We start from the raw sequence: 26119 nt of genomic DNA, 5'->3' as shown, positions 1-26119 counted from the left end.
TTTTAATATGTTGTTCAGGCACTGCCAAAGTCAATGGAAGAAAATAGAGAATACAAGCAGAGATGGTCCTAAACCACCCCTAAACCAAAGTATTCCACTTGTTTATAAGGATGTCCAAAATCAAACCAAGCCTTTTGCTTGACCCTTAATAGAGGGAAACCAGCACTGATGTTTGATTGTGAGTCTAATTAAACTAAAATTAGAGATGTGTGGATTCTGCCCTCTCTTTGCTATGCAGGTCAATATGCTCATGTAATGTAAATTGAGCTGGTCTGTATCTCCTTCTTTTCCTGTGATTTTCTACTCCAGCGTTGGAGAAGAGCTCTGGTGTCCAGTGACATCTGTTCTAAATCATGTTTTTGAAAAAATGTAAATACAGAAAACTTGAGGTCAGACCCAGACAAAGCAGTGGGCTAGCTCCCAAGGCCTCTCAACATCTGGGTTTGTTTGATGTCAGGAAGGCTGTCCACAATCAGAGTCTTCAGTGGTGGTAGCAAGAGACTCTTCAAATAGGGCTTTCTGTGGATTTTTGCACAGGTATTGTAAGCATTAAAGCCTTTTGATGAGTTCCCTATCTATAAAAATCTGTGGTTGGCTGGATGCAGGCCTCTTCTAAAAAGGAGGATGTTCTGTGTAGCAGAATTTCTTTATCCTGTCCAAATGATGGAGATGGTCATCTGTGACCTTCTCCAGCCTCAGCCATTCTCACACTTCTCCTGTTTTTTATACCTAATTTTCGTTTGTGTCTAATTCTGGTAGTGTCCAGTTGCTTGTCTGAACAGGCCTACATAGTTCCCAGACCTTTAATTTATCAGAATTGATAGATTTAGAAGATTCAAAGTTTTGCTGGGCAGCGATACCTTCACATTGGACTACTTGAAGGCAACATTGCAGAAGAAAGTGCTGAAGGCCACATTCATAAAAGAGCTGAATTGCCTAAAATAGTCTGTTGAATTGTACAGAGCAGGCATCAGCAGACCTTAGATTTATGGGTGTGTTAGAAAATTGCCCTAGGCATAAGACAGTAAACTCCTTGGTCTCTGTAAGCATGATAGAGGTGCTTTTTGTTTTCCTGTTTTAGGGCCTTTCGGCACTGTTCTGGGCATTATTGTTTCCCTAAGATCAATAACTGTGAAAATCAAGCTCTGTTGGAAAAGCCACAGAGAAGCAGAGACTTCTTAACTAGAAAACAGTTTTACAATGTGGAGTTGGCATACATTTTACATTTTTATCGAGTGTGTATTTACCAATTAGTCAGCAGCCTGAGCCAGTGAGTTTAATGAACTTTGTGTGATTTATGCATAGCTTTTATTAATTGTGCCAATAGGGATAAACATTGGATACAAATAGATGCAGATGTCTCACTTCTTTCTCCTTTAAATAATACTATTTCTTGTCATTAAACTACTTTATTTTTATCTACTTTATGTGTTAGAAAGTGATCGTTCCTTACCTTCCATACTACTGTCCTTCCAAAGGTAGGGCTCAAAACTTTCACTGACCCATATTCTCACTGGTCTGGGCTATGCCCAAGGCTGATACAGAATTTCAGAGAAGAAAGCGTTTTCTCCTCCCCTTTCTCCCATCAGTGGAATGTACATTAAATAGTAAGTAGGCCACAGAAACAGAGAGCATGTGAATGACTTGAGATCCTGGTAATTTGAGCAGTCAGAGAAAAAGGGGGCCAGCACCTGGCTTTCAATCTCTGTTTCAATGAATATTTAACTACTTTATGTAAAGTGGGACACTTTCAACACGAGGCTGAGAGAAACCTACCTAAGAATATTTTCTAACCCAGCAGTTAGGCAACTCTCCTGAGAAGCACAATGTTTGGGTTCAGGTCCCTGTACCAAATCACTTAAAGGAGGTGCTTGAAGCTACATCTTTCACAACCTAAGAACATGGCCTAATCACTGAGTTTTTGGATATCAGGGGTGGCAGCACTACCTCCTCTGTTTTTGGGAAAGGAGTCCCCTTGTGACAAAATCAAAATGTTTTGTTTTTTGAGATGCCAGAATGAATTCTTTCAACATCTCTGAAGTTTTTTCATGTTATTTCAGCTGAAACTGTTAGCTAATATGACCTGAATTCAAAAAATGAAAGTTTCTGTTGCCCTAAAATTCCAGTATTAGTGAAGGAACAAATTGATAAAAAAGAAGCCTCATTAACTTCTAACTCAGGTTAGACACTCTAGAGTTGTCTGATCATGGCACTTTCTGAATTGGCCTCATCAATGGCTGTGCTTTATGGATTTTATTGGGATTCTTCCCTTCCACGTTGGTGGAAGTTCCTCCCCTTTAGAAGTAAAGAGGACTGTGATCTTGAGTACCCAGAACTGAAAGAAGATTTAAATTATCCTGCTGCAGAATGTTAATGGCCAAAAAGTAGGAACACCTTTCAGAAATTTTTAGGCATTTTCACCCATTAAACACCATTTGGAACTTACACAACTAAATACTAGGCTATTTTTAATGGTAAAACCCCTTATGCACATTGGCAAGTGTAGTGAGATCACTTTATTGATTTTGTGTGCTACTTCAGTAGTTTCTCATCTGCAAATGCCAGTAATCTAGAAGAGACTTTTTGATACCATCAAAAGAAACAAACAGAATCCAAAACATAGGCAGTTCTTGTGATGTCATTGACTTTTTCCCTCATTGAGTATGGACAATAAGCATGTTTTTCTGATGTTCTAAGTTCAATTGCCATAGTTCTGGTTTTGTTAGATGTTAGAAATATATCTGGGTGCCATTACACTTGGCAGCTGCAGAGCACTTCTTATTCACAGGTTTGCTATAAATCTTTAAAAGGATAAGAAAAACACAGTTGCAGGCAGGATTTTTGGTTTTGTCCTTTTGTTTCTACATGAAGGACAAACTTTGCTGCCTATTTTGTGGTGTGATACATGACAGGACATGAAACACTTGCTTCTGAGTATTTTCATTCCAGAAACAAAACTAGAAAAGGTAAATCAGCTGTGCTCTCTCAGCAACTTGGTCCCCTTGGACCCTCTGCTATCTTGATGTTTCATTGCAAGGATGAACTCTGATGAGCTCAGCCTTCTTTTGGTGACCCCAGGTTCACAGCCAGTGTTTGGGCACTCAAGTCTTTCTTGAATAGCGGCACAAGCTACTGCTGTTTCTTGTATAAGAGGAGCAATATATCATGGAGCTCTTCCTAGTATGATTTACTATCTCTTCCTCTCTGTGTGTTGAGCTGCAGTGAAATAAGTAATGATAATGTTTAGAATGTCATCATAAGACGTCTGAATTTAATACTTCAGCAGAGATAACTGGAAAATTCATCCCTCACATTCTGTGTATGTTCAAACTGTTATCCTAGTCCTGGCTGTCTGCAGCCATGGAGGAAAGAGAAAGAAGGACGAGTGTAATGAAGACATTAGCTCTTTGCTGGCACTGTCAGATAGTACAGGCACCTCCTCATCACAGGCCACACAGCAGCTGTGTAGCCAACCTGCCACATCCTGCTCTGCAAGGCTTTATGTTGAAACCTAGTAACTGGGGTCCTTTTTCTCAGAAAAATAAATACACAAAATATGTAAAGCTAAGACTTCACATGCCGAAACAGCTATCTAATATATTTTGTATCTCTGCACAAACTTTCCAGATCAAGTCCTAGTAGCAGGGATTGAATTTCAGAATGCAAAAAAGTGTAGTTGACCTCTCCTAGGTATTTTACGAATACAAATAAGGATTTACGGTTCTGTATATATAATATTGTGAACAATGCTCACAAAATGGTGAAAGAACAGTAATTTGTTTTGGACAAATATGTGTTATTGGTTGGGAGTAAGAAAAAGGGATAAAACACTAAAAATATCATATTTTAAAGACTACTGGTCCCATCTTATAAGGCCTCACATGATCCGTCATTATGCAGTGGGATAACACATTGACTTCATGTAGACTGCTGGTATGAACGAGTGTTTGCAGTAAAAACTGAAAATCTTGTTTTCCTGTATGTGATGTTGTAGATAGTTTTCTTCTATTAATTTTCATCTTCAGAGAAGAAAAAATACCTTTGGCACCTCATATTTTTGTGTCTTCATTTTGAAGTTACTAGTAATGCAAAATGACCTAATCAAAAATGAAATGTGTGACAAGAGGGAGATAATTTTCTGCTGCTCTACCTTGTGAAAGCAAACAATGAACTGTAACTTAGGGTCCACAAATCATGTTTCTTTCCTTTTTTATATATTATAATTTAAATATTTTTCAAAACTCATGGTCTTATGGGTCTCTTTGAAGTAATTGGTGTGGTTTGTACATTATTTGAAAATATAAATCTTGCTGATTATCTTCAATTTGCTTTTATCCAGCCAACAGTCTCATATTCATTTAATTTAGACAATGATGAGCAGCTACATGTTGATTGATACTCTCCATGAAAGCACAAGTTATGTTTATTTTATTGAAGAATCTAGCATAAGAATTTTTCATCAAAGGTTAGCTTTGAGTACTCTTAACATATTACTGTGTGTTGGTAGAAAGTATATGCCTCTCAATTATCTCTGAATTATAACTGCTTCGTGAGTTAATTTGAGTATTGTGTAGATAGACTGAGTGATGAACTTTAAAAATTTATTTTATCTTATACAAGTGCAGAGAAATGCATATTTCTCTCTGCCCATAGCCTTTTACTTCACAGTGCCCTTTATTAATGGGAATAATTAAGATAGTCCTTTCAAAACACAGGAGTTAAAATTCTGTTACACATTTTCATTTTAATCTTATTTCTCTAAGCCATGTTAATATCATGTGTTTTTCTGATATTTTCCAATTTTTCCCTTTCATTCATATGCTTAGTGTTGGGGCTGGCTTCAGAGGAGCTAGTTCTAGTAGGGAAGGTGTGCACCCATGTTAGTGTTTTCAGGGTATGAGCCTTCCTACTGGGGCCAGGATATTTTCATTATTGTTATTATGGCATTGCTTCAGTAAGAGACTTTGATGAATCTGTTCACAGCAGTAAAGCTGATTTTTAGGGTTTGTCTCCATGGGAAAGTTAGTGTAGAATAAGCCATAATGGAAATTTATGATATAGCAACTCAACGCATGCCAGGGCTTTGCAAAGCTACTCAAGCTAGATGTGAATCAGACCCCAGAGGCAATATAGCTGGATGAGTGCAGTGCCGTGCCTAAGCTAATTAGTCCTACTGAGAAGTAGGATATGTTATGGAAGAGAGTTATGTTAATATGGCCATACTTTCTGGCTGTCCAAAAGAGAGAAATCAAAAGTGGCATTCTGTGGCAAGAGGTTCACTTGCAGTGCACCGGTTTGTTCATGTTGTAGCTCTGTGGGATCCTTTGTAGGTCATTCACACAAGCGTTTAGTGCACGGTAATTAATAAAGTGTTAATTCAAACTTTGCATACTCTGCAATACCCACAGACCCAAGTACAGAATTAGGACACAAATAGATTTTGATGTTGTTAAATCACAAGCTATTCTGTAGGGATGCACTATTCAATACCAGCCAAGAATCTAGTATAGACTTGTAAGAAAGGGGTTGAAAAAAATTCAAATATCTGTAGTAATTAGGAGGTGGAAAACGTATCCAACTCCACAAAGAAATTCCAGAAATCACTTAACCTGTATTTTCTGGAGTGACAAGAAATTCTGCATACCTGCAGTAGCACACCATGGAGAAGCCTGCTTTTCCAGAAGGGGTAAGCTGTAATGGTTTAAAAAATCAGCCTTTCCAGTGCCTCAGTTTGAACCCAGAAATCAATGCTCAGTTTGGTAAAGAAGGGTTTATCAAGTTCTGAGGAATAAAATGTCATGAAAGTCACTTGAATTAGTCATGTATTTATGAGAGAAATAAAGAATCTAACTAATTCTGTAGCATTTACCACTTTAAAATAAGTGACCCTCAAAGTAAAAAGATTGTGATCAGAGGGCAATATAATACAGTGAGCTGATATACTAGTGCAAGCTGTGCCCTGTCAAGAACAGTGATTTTAGAACAAAGTAAAATACTGTCACATAAGCAAGTCACTATAATACCAGAAGGTCAACGTACTTTATTTGTATATATGCACATATGTGTATCTCTTCCTCTGCCCCCATGAGCTGAAATCTTCACCAAAATTTTCTTTAGAATCATTTAGGAAAGGCTGGATGAAAATTTAACGTGTTCTGTGTGCTTTGCACTCCCCAAACTCTTACTACATGTGGTGTTGCTATGTACCATGAAATACAGAGTTTAAAATTTCTATATTATTACTGAAATCCCAGGGCTTGAATTCTTTGCAGGCCTCCCTCACTTTTCTTTATACATCTCTTCTACATTTTCTGAATTTACTTTGCTGTTACCGGACACTCCCATCTACTACTTCAGGGTGAAAGACTGCACCACTGTAAGTGATGAGCCCTTATTTTTATGTCTAGCATTCTTCCCCTAGTGTAAGTTATCAATAAAAGGTTGTGATTTGGATTTGGAAGGAGTACAAAAAACAAACCTAGATGCTCTTTCACAGGTTAACAGGCATCTTTAAAGCCTGAAGATTTTTTCTACTCCTGCTTATTTTTTAAAATCTGTCACTGACTGAATAGTTTGCTTATGCTTCTTCAGTTTCTCTTTCAAAATGTTCCTCCAGAATTTAGTGGCCTGAATTTGATCTGTAGATCACTTTCGGACTATCACTGTGGGTCCCAGTAGCACTTAACAACCCCTTAAAGAAATGGATTGCTGTAGAACATAGGTCAGCAGCATTAGTTTCCTTTATCTAGCCAAGATACCTCCTTTACTTGCAACATTTACCAGTGTCAGACCAAAGTACTGTAGCAACACCAGGAAGCAAATATCTAACTAGTGGTATTTTTACAAGCTTCGGTCAAGCTTTCTTAAATACCTCCTTTAGAAGTTACTGCTACCAACTATCTTGAATTCATAAAAAGACCTTCTTTCTTAATGAAGAAATCTACTGAGAGTTTTATCTTGGGCTTCTACCATTTATTCTTTGAAATACATGCTGAATCTGCTACACTCAAATTTGAGATACTAGTTGTATCAATATGGACCCATGGTTTCAAGCCTTTAGATATGCAAATTGTGTTTCTGTAATGAACAAAACCTTAGAGACCATGCTGTTGTGGTTCCACAGAGCCTTTATTGCGCCTCATCATTATGCTAAATTAATACAAATTTCCTGTGTGTCCAGAATTCAAAGTCAATCAAGTGGCTTAATCTCTGAGGGCATGGGATAAAAATGCTATTATTACAGTTTGGAAGAAGGTGAGGGATTACCTTTAAATGTATCCAGGCTATATGCTACAACAGCAACTCTGAAACACAGGCCATTATGAACCACATCTTAATAGAGTGTGAACTTACAGATTGCCTCCTGCCCTACTTTTGATTGCACAGACTAACTCTCCACAATTGTATGATGCATTTTTGGCGAATTCAGTAGTTGGCTCTGCAGAGAAGCAGTATTAGAAAGGTATTTGTGATTTGTTGCTCTTCTTTAATGCACTGAATGTTTTGACTGTTTTTAAAAGTTAATCTCACTGTTTACTTTTCATGTTTGTTTCATCTTTTTCCCCATATGCTTTGCTTTTCATAGCTAGCATCCACAAGATGAACTAGTGCCAAGTGTCCAGTGAATTTTCTGAAGCATATTAGCACAAGATGTAGCTCTTAGGATCCACAATCTGCAGTTTGAAAACTTGTGTATTAGTAGCTCCAAATGTGTTTTGGAGAATCTCTCTAAAATTGATGATACTGTCATGTTATTTAGGATTTGTACTTTAAAATTGCCAAAGCTATTTATTTAATCATATTGACTAAATCATCATCCTAATTCTTCTTTGAAGGAATAGCTGCCATCTTACTGTGCAGAAGTATCACGAGTTGCTCCATTGTTGATGTTGTGTTTGTGAGAATTTTTTTGCTATCTTTTATTTCTGAGCCTTTTTGAAAATTTCTCATACTTCCAACATGGTGCATGGTTTTACTTTGGAAGACAGGGAAGGACAAAATATTCACTCGAGATCCTTTCTAATCCTCTTTTCCTTAACTTCACTAAATAAATAAACAGCATCAGCAGTCTGAGTCCCAACCATGGCATAATGCTGATGAGACAAGCTTGCATCATGGCAAGCCTCTAAGTGCATGATGCCTGTGTAGGTGTCCCAGTATTTCTACATTAGGGCTAGTACCTCAGATAAAAACTCATGGAGAAGGGAAAATGGGGCATGTCCAGAAAACTGAAGAATGACTGTCTCTCCTTTGTATTCATCTTTGCATGGAATTTCAACTTCAGCCTTCCAGAAGCTCAGGTTGATCTGGTGCACTGCTAACAAAAAGGCAAGTGTAATACAACCTTCCTGCCATAAACAGGTAAAGTTGATTTTGAAATACCTACAGTGAAGATTCTGATATTTGCCTTGTGAGAAGTTACCTCAGCCTCCGTTTCAGGTGCCTCTTAGGGATTTGTTCTTCTTGAATTTATTTATTTAAAGTTGATCTCTTTCCTGGTTGTTTGAATATTAGCAACCTTACACCAAAAAAAACCACCAACCAACCAACCAACAACAATAACAACAACACACAAACAGAAAAACCTGCCCACACATTAAAAAAACATTTCCAGTCCCATCCAAATCTATTTATCCTAATTCTCTCTCTCTCACAGTAACCAGGAGGAAAAGCCTAGGGTATAGTAAAAAAGTAGGGCAAGCAGAGATATTTGCCCAGAACACTCTCCAGCCAAACGTGGTTTGTGGCTCAGGGATGTCTCAATCTGGAGGTGATCTCTTCATATTTAATTGCTCTCGGTAGGCTTTTCTTCTGTGAAGTTCTTCATTAACTTGTATTGATCACACAGCATTGCTCAAACAGTGAGAGAGACATCACTTATGTCACATGATAATGTGAGATAGATATTTTTTATCACCTGGTGGCTATTGTATTAACCAAGTTGTCTAGAATTAGGAAATAGGCTGTGGGATGTAGTAATTCCAGCATACCTGGGATGACCTGGTTTTCATTAGTAACTGTCTCTTCTGAAAACATCACAAGCCAACTGTATCATGGATTGCATCCTCAGCAGTGGCCAGCAGATCATGGGAGGTGATTCTGCCCCTCTGCTCTGGTGAGACCCCACCTGGAGTGCTGCCTCCAGCTCTGGGTTTCCAAGCACAGGAAAGCACTTGTTGGAGCAAGCTCAGATGAGGGCCACCAAGTTGATTATAGGGGTGGAGCACCACTCCAATGAAGAAAGGATGAGACAATTGGGATTGTTCAGCCTGGAGAAGAGGCAGCTTCAGAATGACCTAATTGGAGCCTTCCAGTACCTAGAAAAGGGGCTCACAGGAAAGATGGAGAGAAACTTTTCACAAGGGATTGTAGTGTCAGGACAAAGGGAATGGCTTCAAACTGAAAGATAGTAGATTTAGATGAGATACTAGGAAGAAATTCTTTGCTCTGAGGCTGGTGCAGCACTGGAATAGGTTGCCCAGAGAAGTTGTAGATGCCCCATCCCTGGAAGTGTTGAAGGCCAGGTTGGATGGAGCTCTGAGCAACCTAGTCTAGTGGTAGATGTCCCTGCCCATGTCAGGGGGGTTGAAAGTAGATGATCTTTAATGTTCCTTCCTACCCAGGCCATTCTATGATTTTATGAATTAACCAAAAAGCATCTTCCACAACCACCATGGGTGGGAGGGAAAGAAAAATAATGATCAGTTAAGTTTTCTGCATTGTTCAGAAGTAGTTTCTGCCATTCAGATAGTTTGGCATTAATTATTTTTTTCCTGAAGTTACAGTTGTATCTGTGTAAACCTCTTGGACTTCAACTAATTGCCACACCTTTGGAACCCACTATTAGATGTTATTATGTGCAGGGCATATAAGGGCTCCTGTATATTTAACGTATGGGAAGATATCCTAAGGACCATACTTGTAGAAGCGTGCTGTTTGTTGACAGGTTTGAATCTTACCCATGTTAGTCACTGAAAGTTTAGTTCTTTGGTATGCTTTGTTTAATCTCTGCCTTTTTTCCTCTGCAGTCAAATCACTCACAATAGAAACTGAAAGAACTGACAAATACTGAAGGATCAGAACTGTGTTGGAAAGAAAAAAATGGCAAAAGCCAAGATTCTAACTATTTATGGATCTTGTTTCCCAACAAAGTGTATCTAAAAGCCATTGTCTTAGGGTTCAGAGACAGCTAAATGATTGATTTCACATAAAATATTTGTTGTTCTAATTACAGTGTCATCTGGGTCGTTGGCAACAAACAGATGCAAAACCAGCCTTTACATACCATCTTGAAAAACTTATGATTTGCTTAGTGTGCTTTATAATCTAAAGCATATGGCTTTGCATAAAACTGCAGTATCCAAAATGAAGCTGTACGTAATGAATCACTGGGTAGAAGAAAATGCATTGCTTCTGTTACAAGCTCTTTCAGTGTGTGTATTCAAATGGTTCTGTTTAGGGTTATAAACAAAAGGCTATCCTCACAGTTTCAGCAGTGTGTTACAGATTCTGGGATGCACATGACATCAAAGAGGCTACATTAATTTCCCTAGCAGTCTATGGCTCTTGGCACTATGAGCACACTCCATCTGAATAAACAGAATTCTACTTCACCACAGTTGTGTGGGGGATCCAAGGTGATCACGAAGCTTGGTTTTGTTTTATTTTATATCTTTCTATAGGATTTTTTTACTTCAGATTCTGTGTGTTCAGTCAGTCTGGTAACTGCATTTGAGCTATAGAACACATCCACTACTATGCTTTGCTAACCCATGACAACCACAAAGCACTTGACACTGAAAATGATTCAATCTAATATATTATTTTTATGTAATGAATCCAGGTAAGAGCTTTAAGTACACTGGGGTTGCTAAGGATTAATCACTCTTTCTAAGCATTAATATATTTTTTTTAAGTAGTTAGCATCTTTTCCAGTAGCAACACTTACGTGAAGATTCAGTAAGGTATTTTGTGAGTTAGCAAGGGCTGAGGTCTTGTAACTCCTCAAAGCACATCTGATTTATTGTTCTTTCCATGCTTGCTTGTTACTAGCAGCATGAAGAGTGCCAGCTCCTATAAGTATTCCTGGACACTCTTATGTACAGAAAGGCACCAAGGGAATTTGGTGGCAGGAATGGTTCCCATCACACTAGATCTCATTATATCAACAGAATAGATGGCATTCTTGAACATTTGCAGAGGTCTGAAGCTACTGGTAGGTAAGCATGAAGTATTCTGGAGACAATTACAATTGTTAATAGTATTATGTCAATATGCCTCCAGGCTCCTGATGTTACTAGATTAATTTAATCCTCTGATGCCAGAACATAGGTTCAACTGCTTCACTATTAATGGTTTTTATTCCCTTTTCTTCTTTTCCTTAGTTTCTCAGTACCTTACTTAATAGTTTATTTTTTTTCCTTTTTCCTCCTTCCTATGGTTTTCTCTTTTCTCTCTTACTAACCTTAGAAGGGAAAAGAACATAATGAAGACATACCTTATTACTCAAGTCACCAAGGAGTCTTGCTCTTTATTCTCTCCTACCCTGTGTTGTTGTCTCTTGGTGTGGTTTTGCCTGTACTGAGATTAAAATTTTACAGAGACAGTGTGTTTATTTTCTATCAGCCTCCAGCATTTTTGCAGAACTACCATAATATAATTGAATTTGTAGTATGTAGGATAGACACAATAACTTCATTATTTCCAAATGAAGCTACAGATTATTCTACAGTATGTGGTCAGTGAAGCCTATTAGACCTGCTATCCTGTCCTTGTTTCTGATACTTTTATAGTCAGTAGCATTAACAGGCAGTGTACAAATACCCTGTGATGTGGGCCAGGTATCTCTTCATGTGTGCTCGTACTAAAGTCACACTGACTGCAGTTAGTACAGGGATATGCAGGATAGTTCTGCACTAACTGGATTGAGTATGGCAGGCAGACGCAGCAGGAGCTCAGTGGGGACTAACTGCTTGAGTATTCACTCTGCTTTCCAGGCACATTTTTCATTTTACTCCCATTTTGCACTTTACTCCTGTTTTATACTTAAGGTATGATACAAATTTCTGCATGTGGTGGAGAATCATGGGAATGGAAAAGGAAGGAAAATACATTTGTATGAATAGTCATAGCCAAACAGCATTGTGTGCCCCTTGTAGATGGCTCTTATTTAAAATAAAGCTGAAATAATGAAAATCATGAAGTCTAGTTAATTTGCAGTAGTATTTACTGTGTAAGTGATGTTCAGTCAGTCCCATTTAACACTGATATGAATGGGACCACAATCATTAGCCCCTTGAGTCCTCTCCTTGAACAGACTTGCATAGCACACAAGAAAATGTAGTTGTTCCTTGAAGTCAACATGCTGCACATAATTATGCACTAGCATCCAGTCCAGGAGGAGGAGGTATATTATCATTGTCTGTGAGGTCATTTCTGCATTTGCCTAAGACTTCAAGAGGAAAAGTGAAGTTAACTTGATGCCTTGAAAAATGATTCAAAACTGGAAACTTGAAAACATCAAAATACATATAAATTATCAAAGGAGAACAAAGACAATTTTTTCCACAAAAGTCTTCTCCCCAGGCTATTACAATGCTTTACATAGGCATGATCAATATATCCAGGCTTGAGAACCAAAGTCTTTTGGAATAAATTAGACTGGCAGGAAAAGAAACAAACAAAGAACAAATTAACATGATTTTAAACATTGCTTAAATTTTCATGAATGTAGACCTTGAGATGTTATGATGAGATCCCATGAGTCTGTGCTAATATTTGCTTATAATTAAGGGTTGCACTTTCATGTTTCATCTGATATTATAGATTGGAAATCAGCTACATGCTTACTATTTTTCTTGGTCATACTGATTTCTCTACTTTATTTGCTTACTCTGTTAATAATATATATGATCCCCTAAATGGCCCCATTACCTTTCCTTTAACAAACTGCCCCTTCTCGTCCTCTAAATCTCCTTGTTTGAGTAATTAGGAAAAAGCTAGCCTTCCTGTGATACTCGGTTTGTGTTCACCTATAGCAGTAAAAGAGCCAAGACTAACCCCTCCCAAACCTTCTTTGGGTAAATGGCTTCAGAAGGAAAATGAGTGTACTCAGCTCCACTCTTCAATATGTGTTGTGATGGATGAAGTCCCCTCAGCAAGGGAATTGGCAACACAGCCTCTTTGGGGCATTGCCACATTGGCAAAGAACCTTTGTGCGCATTCCTTGCAGAAAAAGTAAGATGTCAACCAGTTTTTAGAGCCCCACGTGTGCTGCACCACCCTTAAAACAATCTGATTCACGTCAGTTTATTTTACAAGTTCCAAATGCAGTTAAGCTGCTTCCTCACCATTTCTGGGCAGAATTCTCCATATTGGAAAAATTAGCAATGTTTGGCAAGATTATCAGAATCAAGAGGTTTTTGAAGCAAGAGTTTAGATGAGGAGTTTATGGAGACCCTAACTTCATTTCAGCTAGCAAAATCTGATTATTCTGTTCCTCTGACATGCCTGCCCAGCGCCTGGTACCCATGCTTTCAATACTAAGATAATCAAGACAATAAGGACATCTAAGATGAGATTTTCACTGAATATCAAGTGAAGTCATCTGCCCCATGGGAAGTCACTAAAAAAATACGTTTTGGCCACTACTGTTATGAAAGTATTGGTCAAGGCCCAAATCTTAGATGCAAAAGTACTTGTGTCAGTGCTAAAGAGCACTTTGAAGTCTTTTGTTAAATCTTATGGTTTGGCAGTTTGTACATTTATGAAAGAGTCCTTTGCAGTTTATGGAAATGATGGATTTTTAAACAGGAAAAATCTTCTAAATAAGATATGGCATAAGAAATCTGCTAATCATCCCCAAGCCAAGAGATATTGTTAAAAGTGTCAGTATAATGAATATGATGGCTAATTGAAGAAAACTATTTCCATTTCAGCCGTAAGTAAACAAAGAATCATGTGGTAATTCAGAAACTATATCCCAGAATTTAAAAGATCAATACAGATCTTCTGCAGACTGAGAGTTCTGATAAAAAAATCACATTAGAGAAATTGATTCCTGTTAAGCTAGACGTGATCTGTGTCACATCTTCAATGGTTTTTAGCTTAAGTCAAAACATGCCTTTTCTAAAAGCTTCTAATCTCAACCTGAGTTTCCATCATACTGCTAAATATTTTTTCTCCTGATTGATTACTTTCAGTATGTGCTGTATTTCTGGTCTAAAATTTTCTTCTGCTTCTGACCATTAGTTAGTCTAGACTTTTGTTTTCAAATGTGAAAAACCCTCCACTTTCTATATAGGGGTTTACACTTGCTTCAAATAACCTCTTAACCTTCTTTTGAAAAAATGAAGTAGAACAGTCTTCATATATTTCTCACCATATGGCAGATTTTCCAGATTTCAAATCGTTCCTGTTCTCAAAGCATTCTGCCCTTAATTGCATCCACTTTAAAACAATTCTGTACGCAACAATAAAACTGTTTTCCTGTTTCTGTTGAGTAGTCCTCTCTTCTTTGCACCCAGTCTATTTCATATTCAGCTGAATATCTGTAGTTCCCAAGTCTCTCCTGGAGACACTGCTTTCCAACTATACAATTCCCAGTTCATAAAAATGTATCTCGAATATTCGACTTTGCATTTAGTTGAAAAAAGATATCTTTTTAATCTGTCCGAGCTCTGCAAGGCCTGGTTTTTTTTGCTTGGGCTCTTATGTATCAGAGAAATAAAAAGGATAACCAATAGTGGTAATAGAGGACTAAACAGAAACTCCATCCATTTCTTTACTTACAAATACTTCCTACTCCAACCGCTTGATCCATTAGCCAGTTTCTATTTCCCTTCACTGTAAGCAACATCAATTTAGTGGTGTCTTTAGGGAAACATCCACATGAGCCTGCCCACGCACATGTGTCAGCCTCTCTGGGCTCAAGCGAGAGGAGGATGCCCAGAACCTCAGCTACTCTACACTTGGATCAGCTGACATAGTGCACTTTGCAGAAAGCATTTTGCCTATTCTCTGTTATTTCTGCACTGCAGTAAAGGATGTATCAAATAAGAAATTGTAGCCTCAGGAATTTCTGTGCTCAGTTACAAGAAAAGGTTTTCTTCCAGAAAAAAGGGGGTCAGATCTCTTTCTTAAAAAGTGATGTTAAAGGACAACCTGAAGAAAGTGCATGTGCTCACACTCGCTCATCTGGTCTCTAAATTTGTAGCAAACTAAGGAGCCTGGATGTGCCAGAGGCACTTGGCACAATTTCTGTGCAGTATAGACAATACCTTGTTAATGATACTGGTGCTGCTACTATTGCTATTAAATTACAAGTGACTTTTTTCTTATTGGTGGCTTTAAGTTTGTCATCAAAGCAAAATATTTTAGAACAGCATTTAAAATGCCTATGCAACTGCTGAGTGTTGAGCACATGTTAATACCATTTTCTCCAGATATGGTAGTTTATGATAAATGTTACCAGATTTTGTACTGTTCATGTAGTGTGCAACTAAGACAAATGGGCCCACTGAAAGGGTATTTCCTTTGGAGAACACAAGCTGCAGACCACCCGTAGGATACACAGAAATAATTAAGTGTCAGGATAAAAAGGTAGAGCAAAATATTAGTGACTCAGAATCCTAATGAATAAAAGACATTAAAAAAACCCAACCTATATATATGTGTGTTTTGAAAAAAAAAAGTGAAGGCCTCAAGAGCACTTAGGGGAAAGGAAAAAAGAACACTCCATCACATTACTGTACTGTTTAAAAATTTCTAAGTATTTGTGTGCTGTGTTTTGACAAGCTGCAGAGAGATATGTGAAATGACGCAAAACAGTGAGGACCTGATTTCGTACCAGCCTCTTTCTAGAATAAAAAAAAAATTCATTGAGAGGTATTCAAAAACTATCTTGCTGTAAGAAAAAGCTCAAATGGCCTTGCAACTGAAAACATTGCTTGCAATAATTGCAGACCCTGCTGTCCTGAGAAATAAAGCTCTAAGCTCAATTTGAGTAACTTTCAGAGCAGAGAGAGGCTAGAATGTAGTTATGACAGGTCTTCCACAACATTTTCAGACTTCAGAGAGAACAAAATTGCACTTATATCCTATCTAAATCATAGTGAAAAAAATTTTCAAAGAAACAGATATTATTTGGGCACCCAATTTCCTCAGAATTGTTCTCTGGTACAGCTTCTGCCTTGTCTGGTTGTATACAATACACCCAAGTAGCAAAGATTCTGGCTCAGCCATCACAATCTCTTTAGCAAAAATATAAAGGTTTACTTAACTTGAAAGTATAAAGTATTGAAGCATTGGGTATTAAATTAGCAAGCAGCATGAGTGTATTATTTTAAACTTTTTTTGTTTTAATGGATAAATATAACCTTTCTCTATAAAATCGAGTTTGAATTTTAGACCCAGCTCTGCAATCAATTCCGTGGTGGTCATTTAACCTCCATCCCTCCCAGGTGTTGTGATAGAATGAACAAGTGCTCCTCTCCCACGCAGACATTGCAGTTGCACACTGAGAGGAAATTATTATCTTTAAAATGTTATTGTTGAGAGGGAGAAAGACAGTGAAAGGAAGAAAATCTCTTAGAAAAGTCAGTCTTTTGGCTGAAAAGGCCAAAGTTCAAACATCTCCTCTACCTCATCCAGATTGCAGGTACAAACTGTAAGCCTGAGTGCATAATAAACTTCCTTTGTAATGTTACCTGCTCCTTAAGGCCAGATCTTGTCAATGGATTTGTGAGATTAGAGCCCTGCATCTGCAAAAGCCATATTAACTTGAGTTTTGAAGTGTTTAAAGGAACTCATGCTACTTGATCTTTGTGCTGGCCTTTTGTATAGGAGCAAGTTCCTTGTGCAGTATGGAATGCAAATGTATAAGATGTATATTTTTCCTTTGGTGCTGCCAAACCCCGTTTTTATTCATACTGTCACTAAAATAATTTTCAACAGGGAGATACGAGAAAAGTCAAAGGCATTGGAAGAATCATTTGAAAAGTAAATTACCTTTCCTTACCCCCTACAGTATTTTTTAGTAATTTACGTATCCTGAAAATAGTTATCCTGTAATCCAAAGTATGTACGATGGAAAATACCTGGTAAAATAGAGTACAGCACACCATAATGTCTTTTCTCCTTAATATTAAAAAAAAAAAAAAAATTAGCAAGCTGTTAGTTCTTTTCAGAAACCCTTCTGAAATATTTCCTTCATCTTTAAATTCTGCTTTCCAGATGACTTTAAGCAACTGTTACTTTACAGCACATCACAAATTATATGAAGAAAGTGTAATTCCAAACTGGTTCGGTTAATCTGATTAAACAGAGAGCCATGTCAAGAAGGTAGCCTTTTTATATAATGAAAATGATGATAATAGACGAAGTCTCATCAGTCAAGAGACTTTATTACTGTCTACTGTAGAAAAACTATTTTGTTGCTGCTGAATTATACGTCCTTAGCTAGTCACAATATACCTCATTTCCTGCTTAGATAACAGAAGATATTAAGATAAAGTGTGAAAGGAATAAGGAACTGTATGATATAGATATATGGAAGAATAAAAAATGTTAAAAAGTAAAATCAAGTTCTGCATAAAAACTTGCATTTGAACTAAGTTGAAAAGAGAAAACAAAGATTCCCAAATTTCTGTTTGCTTACTTTGGATAGAACAGACTTGCTAATAAATCCAGGACCAAATAGGACAGAAGAAAAGACCATTTACAGACTAAAATGTGTTAAGACGTTCACAGCACCTGGCACAGCTTAAAACTAAATTGTGTTGTCTTACTGTAGGTTCAGAAAACTGTCTTGAACAGAAGCTGAGAACACCTCGTCGACGATGTCAGCAGCCCAAAATGCTGAATAGCCCTGAGGACAACATGTACTATAACCAGTTAAATGTGAGTTCAAAGTGGCAATAAAGCTGTTTTACTGGCTTTGTTTCCAGTTAATAATTCTGTTATTAATACCTGTTTCAGCCCCTCCAGCCCCACCCCCACGTTCTTCTGCTCTCGTCTTGAACATGTGCTTATGCTCTTTATCTGTTGCTTTCATGTCAGGATGTCTGCCTTCACGGTGAATAATTGATGTGGTTTATCAAAGACGAGCAAGATGCATGCTTCATCAGGCTCACTTGAGCCCTTTGATCAAAAAAATTATGCTGTGACTTCTGATATTATCAGCATCTGCTTGCATTCAACACAAAATCACTTTGAATTAAAAATTAACGACTTGCTGCTTTGCTTTGACTGTGTGTTCTTGGCCCTCTCCACAGGGAACTCTAGAATATCAAGGGAGCAAGAGGAAGCCAAGAAAACTTGGGTAAATATCTATCTTCTTAGTTCTAAGCAACTGTAAACAGAAGAAGTCCTTTGTGATATTACAGAATATGCAAAACTTTCTAGAGAGGTTTCTAAAAATAACTAACATATTTCTGTGCATTGACATTGGACATTTTCTGCAGAAGCAAATGTAAAACTTGCATGTACTGCTGTCTGCAGACACTAGAACTGATTCTTACAAAAAATGCTTCCCAGGTCTCTCTGTGTACTATTACTACCAAAAAAAACCAGCATTCTTCATATTTTTAAGTGTGTTTACCACTAGTGAAATATGCCAGGTGAAGGGTGTTGGTACTGAAGGTGTGTGACCTAGAACCTGTCCAGAAGCCCTGCCATCGCCGCAGCAGCACACTTGCAATGGGCCTCTGCCTTCCTGGGGGAGCACACGTGAGGAGCTGACAGAGAGGCCGCTCCGCACAAAAGGGAGTTGCTCCTTCTCTGTTGAACTGAGTCAATTCTCATTGTTACATGAGCAGTTACCACCTGGTATAGGTAGAAAAAACTAGGCTGGCTCCTATACAATTGCCAAAATATTTCCCTGCCTGATCACATAGACTGGAGAGAACTGACGGATGCTTGTTCTTGCAGACACATTTAGTCCAAAAATTTGCCAGGACCTTCTGTATTATTTCCTCTGGTTTTTATTAATCTTCTGAGTGCAACTGTGTGAACAGAACGTGTTTGAGTCAAGGTTAAAGCCCAAAATTTTACATGACTGTGCAAGATTTGGTTTATTTTCTCTCCCTCTCCTAGTTTAAAAAAGTTTGTGTTCTGGGAATAAAAACACTAACATGGGACTGCTCATCATACATTGCAAAAAAATGAAAGCCCCTTGCTGTCAATAGGGCTTTTCCCAAAAATTGATGATGTAGTCCTTGGCTCATATTCACAGCAAGCCATCATCTGAAATATGATACCAAAATCATATCCTACTTGTGGAACATACACAGACAAAAAAGCCATATTGCTCAAATTAAATGCCTATTTGATGCAAATAGTTTTTCTATCATTCTATAGTCCCAAACTGAAAAATGAGATTGCATTTCACTGATCCTCAGAACCATTCAGAATATAATCATAAAATGTAATAGCACTTGAAATATGTATAAAAGCTGTATCTTGCTCATCAAATCATCCTATCTTTTTTTTTTCCGTTCTTATACTAGGGCTTTGCATTTTTACATCCACAGAATAGTTTCTATTTCTGAAGATATTGACGGAGTTAAATTTTAACTTAAGGAGTGTTGTTTGTTTACTTTCAAGCCAAATCAAAGTACTGGATGGAGAGGATGAGTATTACGAATCATTGTCAGCTGTTGAATCTACCCCTGAAGATGACGATTTTCTCAGCTCCCCATCTCCTCCTTCTTCAAGAGATGTGTCTTTTGCTCAAAGCTGAACCTCACTTATTCTATTGACTAATACTGGTAAGAGTATTTTTCTGCTGATGATCTCTTCCAGTTAACTTTGTTACTGTGTGTTTATATAATATGTTAAAAATACCATGTTAGCTGGTTACTTTAGTTCACTGATTTGGACCTGGGTTGGCAGCTGTACACTGTCACATTTAGCTGTATTTCTATAAACAATTCCAGTAAAGGGGAGCAGCACTACCTGGATGTGTTGATGTTGATAATGGATACATTTCTTTAGCAGCAAGATTAGTTTATCCAATTCTGACCCCTTCTTTCCTGCTTCCCCCTCCCCTGGCTGCTGTTCCCACCCTGTGCCATTCCTTCTGTTGTGCTGGCACAACTGCTGGTAGAGCTGTGTGAAAAGTAAGATCAAGGAACTGAACTAGATTAAAAAAACACTGTACTAAAAATTTTAATTTGGGGTCATAGTGAAAATGTTTTGTATTTCATTAGACTGATATTAAACATTGTCCTTTATAACATTCTCTGCTGTGTATGACTTTTAACACTAGAAAAATGTACAGAGTAAAATAATCTAAAATATAACTGTGTCTCAGTTTACCTTGCAAGTAGTTTTCTTACAAAGTATTAGTTTACCATAAGTCTAACTTGAGGAATTACTTCAAATATAAGAAGTAAAACAGTTTTAAGGCTAACGTTTCACACACTGCTTCATATAGTCCTTGTGACTGAAACCATCATTATGACTAGTTAATTCTTGTTATCCATGCAAATATTTAATTTATTCCTTAAACTGTATCTTTGGGCTCCAGTGACTCCTGCATTTCCACAGCCCTCTTGTACGTAGCAGAGGGGAAAAAAGTCACCTGCAAAATTTTCCACTTGCTTTTCACTTTCTTTGAAAATCCTTAATGAAACTGTGTGTGACTTTCTATGGAATACTGAGATTCTTTGCCACTTACTGTTTCCGTGGCAGAAACAAACTATTTCACCTTACTGGTGAAATTTCTGGTTCAGAGACACAATTTTATTTCTGGTTCAGAGACACAATTTTGATCTGTGACCATTCTTTGCTTCTTTTCCAGACAAGCTTTTGTCAAAAACTTCTGGAAATAAAATGTTTTCATTTACTGCCTTACACATTTGCTCAAAATGATTCATTTTTTCTTTTTTGAAAAACCATAGTGATTAAATCTGACCTTGTATTTTACAGACCTAGTTGTGATCCTTGTTTTAATCTCTGCTCCAATGAGTTTGCCCTGATCTGTGCTAATAGATCTTCTTCCTACTGGAGATGCATCTCACACCTGTTTCTTAAGCTACATAATTTCTTACTATCAACGTTCCCTGGCATCGGGTTTTTGACCACAGGACAAGGAAAGGTGGCATGAGAAATGAAACCCAAGTGCAGTCAGGATAACCGTAAACCAGAATAGGGTTCAAAAGAAGAACAAGTAATGAAATAGATAGTTCCACAAAAGCTTTGTTTCTCCTAACAAACACAGAAATTGTTAGGCTGGGCAGATGAGGATGAGTGAAGGATTCCAGGAAGAAAAATTCTTCAGTCATTCTTCACCCAAAATGTGAGAGAAGGTTGAAACTGGAAGCTATAATCCTGACAGACACTGAAGTCTTTCAGTTCACTTCTCATTCTCCTGTGATGTACATTTGGGTAGGTGTACTTTACAGGCACTTAAGAGCCTTTGAAATTTAGGAACTCCTTAAACAACAGAGATTTGGTGAATAGCTGGAGATGACTTAATGGCATTAAAAAATGCAGCACAAATAGAAATGGCAACTAATATGAATGCATGGGTACAGATCAGTTTCTTTACATTTTGTCAAAATGCAACGAGAGTATTTGTTATGATAACTCATCAAAATTGTCACTTTTCCTATGCAATGTGTAAATTCTCTGTTAATTTGTAACATATCTGGATGGAAAATAACAGTATTTTTAAACAGTCAAATTACTTGCTCTACTCTTCTATTGGCATAGATCACACAGAGTCCTAGCAATATTGATTCTTTCTGGTTCCTTCCTTTTTGAAAACTGCTTGGGAAAATAAAGTTTTATTGTTACTGCAATTCACACCATTATTCATAGTTAAGAGTTTATAATTTGTTTTAGTTAAATGGCAGTGAGGTTTCCAGATAGGTATTATGTCACCTGCCTAAAAACCAACAGTTTACCTTGCACTGAGTGGTACATTACTCTGAGTAGTTAAGTTCATAAAGAAGTAAGGGAAAGTGAAAAATAATATATAATTCAGTGAGGCACTTAAGCCAAAGCCTAGTCTCATTGAAATCAATGAAATTTTGGCACGTGATTAAGTGCTTTGCTGAATGGGGGACCAAGTTAACAAGAGCAGCTTCAGAGCAATAAAGAATAAAGCACAGGCAAAATGCAAAAACTCTCTAAGTACATCCCTTAGGTTTTTTCCTTTCTCTTCTTCCAATTGTTAAGCTCATATCAATCTCAGCCATCAGAAATGGACTTCAAAGAGATTTTAAGCAGTCTTTAATTGCATAGAAAGGGTAGAATACAATATTTTCCTTGTTATATGCAATGCCACTATCTACATCCACTATACTTTTTCAAATTAGTTAGTGTCACTAATACTTTAATACTGAATTTACTACCTAAAAGCTGCTGTTGAGTAGTATGGTTTCATTCTTGCTGCTTCTTAGCTACACATTGTGCACAAAGTCAGTCTGTATATTTTATTCTTTCCTAACTTACCCCCTTTCCTTGTTTGTTTTCACTTCATCCTCAGCAGATAACCCTGTGAGGTGGTCTTCTCTCATCCTGATTTTAGAGCACATGTATGCTTTTCAGTTATTAAAAGTCTTGCTGTAGAGCCATGTAGTCACATTATGACTGACCAAAGAGTTGAAATTCTTTTATCATATTGGTAGAAGTGTGTGTTTGGGTTGATTGATTTGTGTGTGAAAAGGAGTACAGGAGGCATGTCAGTATGATGATCCTGGAAGTATGATGATCAGTGGAAGCATATTGGTGTGAATTGCTTAGATTTTCTCATTTGGCTTTGATACCACTGAGGCATTGTTCTGATTTATTTCCTTTCATGTATATTATCCTGAAATATTAATGTATTTTGCTTAATAGTTCATAACGTATCCTATTCTTAATATTTTATAAAAGTAAAGAGTTTAAATCCTGTTAGGTAGAAGAAAATTTCTTAGACAGTGTGTAATATATTAAACAGTCTTCAGCTGATGGAAGAGAAAAGGATGAAGCTCAACAAGGGATTTTAGCAGATTTCTTCTGTAGACCTTAATGGCACTAGAAACTGGTTCTTGCAAAGGACAGTTTCTGCCTTTCAGTTATGACAGCTTAAAAACTTGTCTCTGTGCCAAAAAAAAAATCGGGCAGGGAGCTTTTGGAGATTAGCCCCTTTCATTTGGTAATTTTAAATGTGCTTCTGACTTAAACATTTACATCACTTTAGTAACATAAAGGGGCCTTAGAACAGGAGTAAATTGCAGCCATCTTAAATTTGCCCTCAATGTGACCTCCCTCACCCATACACTGTAAGAGTTGTGGAAAGGGCTTTTGTGCACTGAAGGTCTTTTAAGTGGCCCCTATCAGGCTATCCAAGGATTTGTTGTTACTTAGAAGCTTATAAAATGTGGCTATAAATGATGTAAAACTGGGTGGTACTACTACCTATTTTACACCATATAAAAATTGATGTGAAAATAGGATTTAAGTCCAAATTTTAAAATTTCACCTTTAAAGAAATTATAATTTAATGTTTATACCCGCCTGTTCTAAGATTTGTAATTATATAGGAATATTGCTTTTTTGTTGTAAAATAGTTACCAATGAAATAAATAACTCAAGTCTACCATACTCTTATTTCTCATTCCTTTTTTGATTGTCTTAAAGCAGAAGGGGAATTTTGAGAGACAGCCAAACTCTGAAATTTTTAAATGTCTTCAGGTTAACCAGATAAATATATTGCATTCAATTGAAAATAAAGCCATATGGCACAAAAGTATCCTCCTATGAGACATTGGTAAGTGGTTTTAGTACCGATATATGCACGAGACATGGCACGTACTAAACTTATCCATCCTGCTTTTGGCTCTGACAACAAAATATGAGAAGTAATGTCAGTTTTGTTGTTAACACTAGAAATACATTTTGATAACACACCTTGTCTGTAACGGTACTCACCCTAGGAGGAGTTGTAGCAGAATGCATACTTAACAGAAACTGTTTCTGCTTGACAACAAAGCAGTACTCCCAAACTGACAAAAGTAACACAAGATGCTTTGAAAACCAAAGGCTGGGGAGCAGCCCTCTAGGTCAGGGCTAAAGATTACAGAAAGTGAGAGGCTTTGTGTCTCATTTGTGATGGGCACTGGATCAGAGAAGGGAGAACATTGACAATTCATAATAATAGAGCACTGTGTCTTTAAATGCACAGGCTGATGCCTAACTCATCTTAATAGATTTGTCAAGAATTATTGGATATTATTTTATTACATGTGTAAATCCAAGGTCAGCCAGAACAGTAAATATATACATTGTGTTATCATGGAACTGTTTATTGTAGTACTCATACTATGATGCTGAAGGACATAGGAGCAGATAAGTGAAAAGCATATCTTGGAGTAATGTTTCCAGAAACCAGATTACATATTATTGATCACACCAGTAATAGATAAATCTCTTGCTTTTGTTTGGCAGGCTTATTTTTTAATTAAATTGCAGAGAGATGTTATTTTTTCAATAATTTAACTAGGATTTTTTAATATAGTTGCCAATTGGAGATGGCAGGTAGGTAGATCAACATGTGTGCTTTTTTCTGCAAAAGATCCAAACCTCAATTTCTGACCCATTACCAGTGAGAATCTCATTTCAATCTCTAAGTGAAAGTAATATCACCACAACAAAGATTGGATGTCATCCATTGGGCTGGAGTTCAGTCCTGGGAGGCAGTCCGGCCTGTCACAGCTGTTTCCAAAAATTGTGTTACTGATCATGGCAAGTCTCTGATGAAGACCTATCTAAAACTGGAATAGTAGGACTGGGAGCCCCATGCTGTCTAATGCACTGGTGGAGATGGTTGAGGCCAGGACAGGGGTAGTAGAATCTTGAGGTTCTGGTGGAAGTGATCCTCAGAAAGCTAGGTGCTGGAGTATAGCATCACAGTACAGCTGAGAAATGGTGAGATGGAAAGGCTACATTGGGGCCCTTAGCAATGGGTAAGGAATGGAGGTACTTCCACAAAATTGTGTGACATGGTTTATTTAGTGATTTTTGGTTTTGCTGCTGCTCCCTGTTATAAGCAACAAATTAGCACAGTTATGCAACTGGAGAGATTATGTAAAGATTTCTATGACAAAATGGCACTAGTGAAATCGCAAAATCTTTGAAACAGAAACTTGTAGTTTTGTAATTCCTATTACCCTATGAATGAGCACTCAGTTCTTGTTCTGTAGGATTAGTTTGATGGAAGTTTACATCTGAATTCAAAGGTAAGTGCTGTACATAATGCAGGCACAGACTTAATTAGAAATGTTAGAGATGTTAGAAATGAAGTTTTGAAAGAAAAAAACAGAATGGGAGGTTTCGTAAAACTGTAACTTTTGATAACTTGTATTACAATCTCTAGCATCTTCAACTCAGTACAGATTTACAGCTGAGTTCCAATTTGAAATTGGTATTGATTGATTATGTTGCTCATTTAACATTCCAGCATGCAGCAAAGATAATGCAACAGACTGTGATAAAATGGGATGTGATCTAACAGGACGTGACCGATGGGATGAGAGCAAAACGCTGGGTTTGTTAGTAGTGCTGTGCAGTAGCTCAGATTGGCATCTTGTGTGCTTTGATTGTTCATTTCATTTTACTGTCATCCTACTGAGTTGAACATTTTAAAAGACAACGGTGTTTTTCCATCTGTAAGTTATGGAAAGACAGATGGATGTGGAAAATCTCCACCTACAGCTCCTTGACTGAATGCCACTGCCCACTTAGTGGTAGAGAAATCCCTTCTGGAAAATTAGAATGTTTTAAAATATATTATATTGGGGTTTTTAATGTTTTTTTAATGTGGGAACTTACAGATTTTTAAAATTCTTTTTTTAATGAGTAGAAATAAAACAAACTGGTTCTTATCAACATAGCCACTATATTATAAACACTGCTTCTGTTACACTGAAGTTAATCCCCAGTCCTGTTACAAGAAACTCATCCTTATTAAAGTAACATTAAGAGCTTCTTTTTATTGATCTGCTCCTTTCACTTAATGATAGGAACTTACTGATGTTTTAATAATAACCTTGCATGCTTTATCTCATTTTACTTCAACGTGTGTTACAGATAGATGCTATGGAAACTAACTTAGCATAAACATTTTGCAGAT

General features: G+C 37.2%; 1 protein-coding gene across 1 annotated transcript in view; it reads left to right on the top strand.

The window, feature by feature from the left end:
- The window catches only part of MYO3B (myosin IIIB), a 207787-nt gene extending 187617 nt beyond the window's left edge, over positions 1–20170 (top strand). Inside the window, exons 37-39 of the mRNA XM_069020693.1 lie at positions 17792–17898; positions 18273–18319; positions 19603–20170. Coding sequence (XP_068876794.1) covers positions 17792–17898; positions 18273–18319; positions 19603–19738 — 290 coding nt within the window. The 3' untranslated portion in view covers positions 19739–20170. The remainder of the gene's footprint in view (positions 1–17791; positions 17899–18272; positions 18320–19602) is intronic.
- Positions 20171–26119: the final 5949 nt, after the last annotated feature.

The sequence above is a fragment of the Aphelocoma coerulescens genome, chromosome 7 (genome assembly GCF_041296385.1).
Source record: "Aphelocoma coerulescens isolate FSJ_1873_10779 chromosome 7, UR_Acoe_1.0, whole genome shotgun sequence".
NCBI classification, from domain to species: Eukaryota; Metazoa; Chordata; class Aves; order Passeriformes; family Corvidae; genus Aphelocoma; species Aphelocoma coerulescens.
Note: the sequence above shows the minus strand (reverse complement) of the source record. Positions and strands in the feature narration are given on the sequence as shown.